At 61.8% G+C, this 1152-nt stretch overlaps 1 protein-coding gene across 4 annotated transcripts in view; it reads right to left on the bottom strand.

Moving 5' to 3' along the window:
- RAPSN (receptor associated protein of the synapse) overlaps nucleotides 1-277 on the bottom strand; it is a 17836-nt gene extending 17559 nt beyond the window's left edge. For all 4 annotated transcript variants that reach the window (XM_085011191.1, XM_085011189.1, XM_003122810.7 and 1 more), the window contains exon 1: nucleotides 1-277. This exon is cut by the window's left edge and continues 60 nt beyond it. In XM_085011191.1, the coding sequence (XP_084867317.1) occupies nucleotides 1-132 (132 nt within the window). In that variant the 5' untranslated portion in view covers nucleotides 133-277.
- Between the last annotated feature and the right edge of the window lie 875 nt (nucleotides 278-1152).

The following is a 1152-nucleotide window of genomic DNA, read 5'->3' as shown; positions in this document are numbered from 1 at the left end:
CCGGAAGCGCCCCACGAGGTCGGAACTCTTCTCCAGCACCTTCATCCACACCTGCAGCGCCTTCTCTGTCTGGTTAGACTGGTACAGCTGGAGCCCCTTCTCGATCTGCTGCTTCGTCTGGTCCTGCCCCATCCTCAGAGACCCTCGCCGCCCGCGGAGAGACCCTGGTGGCTCTGTGCCTCTAGGCACTCATGGCAGGGAACCCACTGTGCCAGCTGCCCACTGAGCCCTCAGAAGGAGTGGGGCCTGGATGGAGAACGGGCGCCACCCTGGGAACAAAGCTGGTCCGGCCCCTGTCTGCAGCTGTCCCTGCCAGTTGGGGCCACGTGGCTGCTGAGGAATGTCAGGCACAAGGTCACGCGGGCCTCTGCCGCACCCACCCCCAAGCTGGGAGGAAGGTGTTCACTGCCCCCCACCCCCCTGCCCCGGACAGCCCCTTGGGGCATCTCTTTAGCACCTCTGACAGTGGCCCTGAGCCCCCTGGCAGGGCAGGCCTCCTCGCAGCCCAACCAAGGAGCTGCCTCCAGGAGTGGGCCGAGAGCGGGAGGAGGAAGGGATGAGGCTGGGTACATGGGCGGCCGGGAGGCTGAGGCGGGTGCCCAGCACTGAGCCCTGCCTCTCCTGCATCGCAACCTCCCCTCTCTGCCCACCCTCCCGAGGCTCTGTTCCTGTGAGTCACCAGCACCGAGGTCACTTACCCTCGGTGCCCCTGTTCACACCATCCCCACACGTTGTCCTAACTCACAGGCTGGCCCAAGCCGATCGCTCACCTCTCTGGGCCTCAGTGTCCCCCTCTGCAACATGAGGCTCTAACAGGCTAATAAACCCTAACTCGCAGGCTTGTTGGGAGCAGCATCACGTGGTGGGTAACAGCCTGGACCCCAGAGCCAGCTGCCAGGGTTTGAATTCTGACTCGGCTGCCTGTTAGCTGTGTGGACGGCATGACTTTGGGCAGGACGTAATGCCTCCTACTCCACCGGATTGTTAGGGGGACTACATGACTGCATCAACAGTGCCCGACACCTAGGAAAGACTGTGTGACATGAGCGACAGGTTCTCTTGAGCTTTGTCCATCTACTCTGTGGAAAACTGCCCACCCGGAATAGAAGTTGGCCTTTGAAGGTTTAAAAAAACACCCAACTCCAACCCCAG

Source organism: Sus scrofa, chromosome 2 (genome assembly GCF_054392235.1).
Source record: "Sus scrofa isolate SSC_HxYL_T2T_F1_AM1 chromosome 2, Sscrofa_HxYL_maternal_Yorkshire_Landrace_v2.0, whole genome shotgun sequence".
Classification (NCBI taxonomy): Eukaryota; Metazoa; Chordata; class Mammalia; order Artiodactyla; family Suidae; genus Sus; species Sus scrofa.
This window is presented reverse-complemented; position numbering and strand designations above follow the sequence as displayed.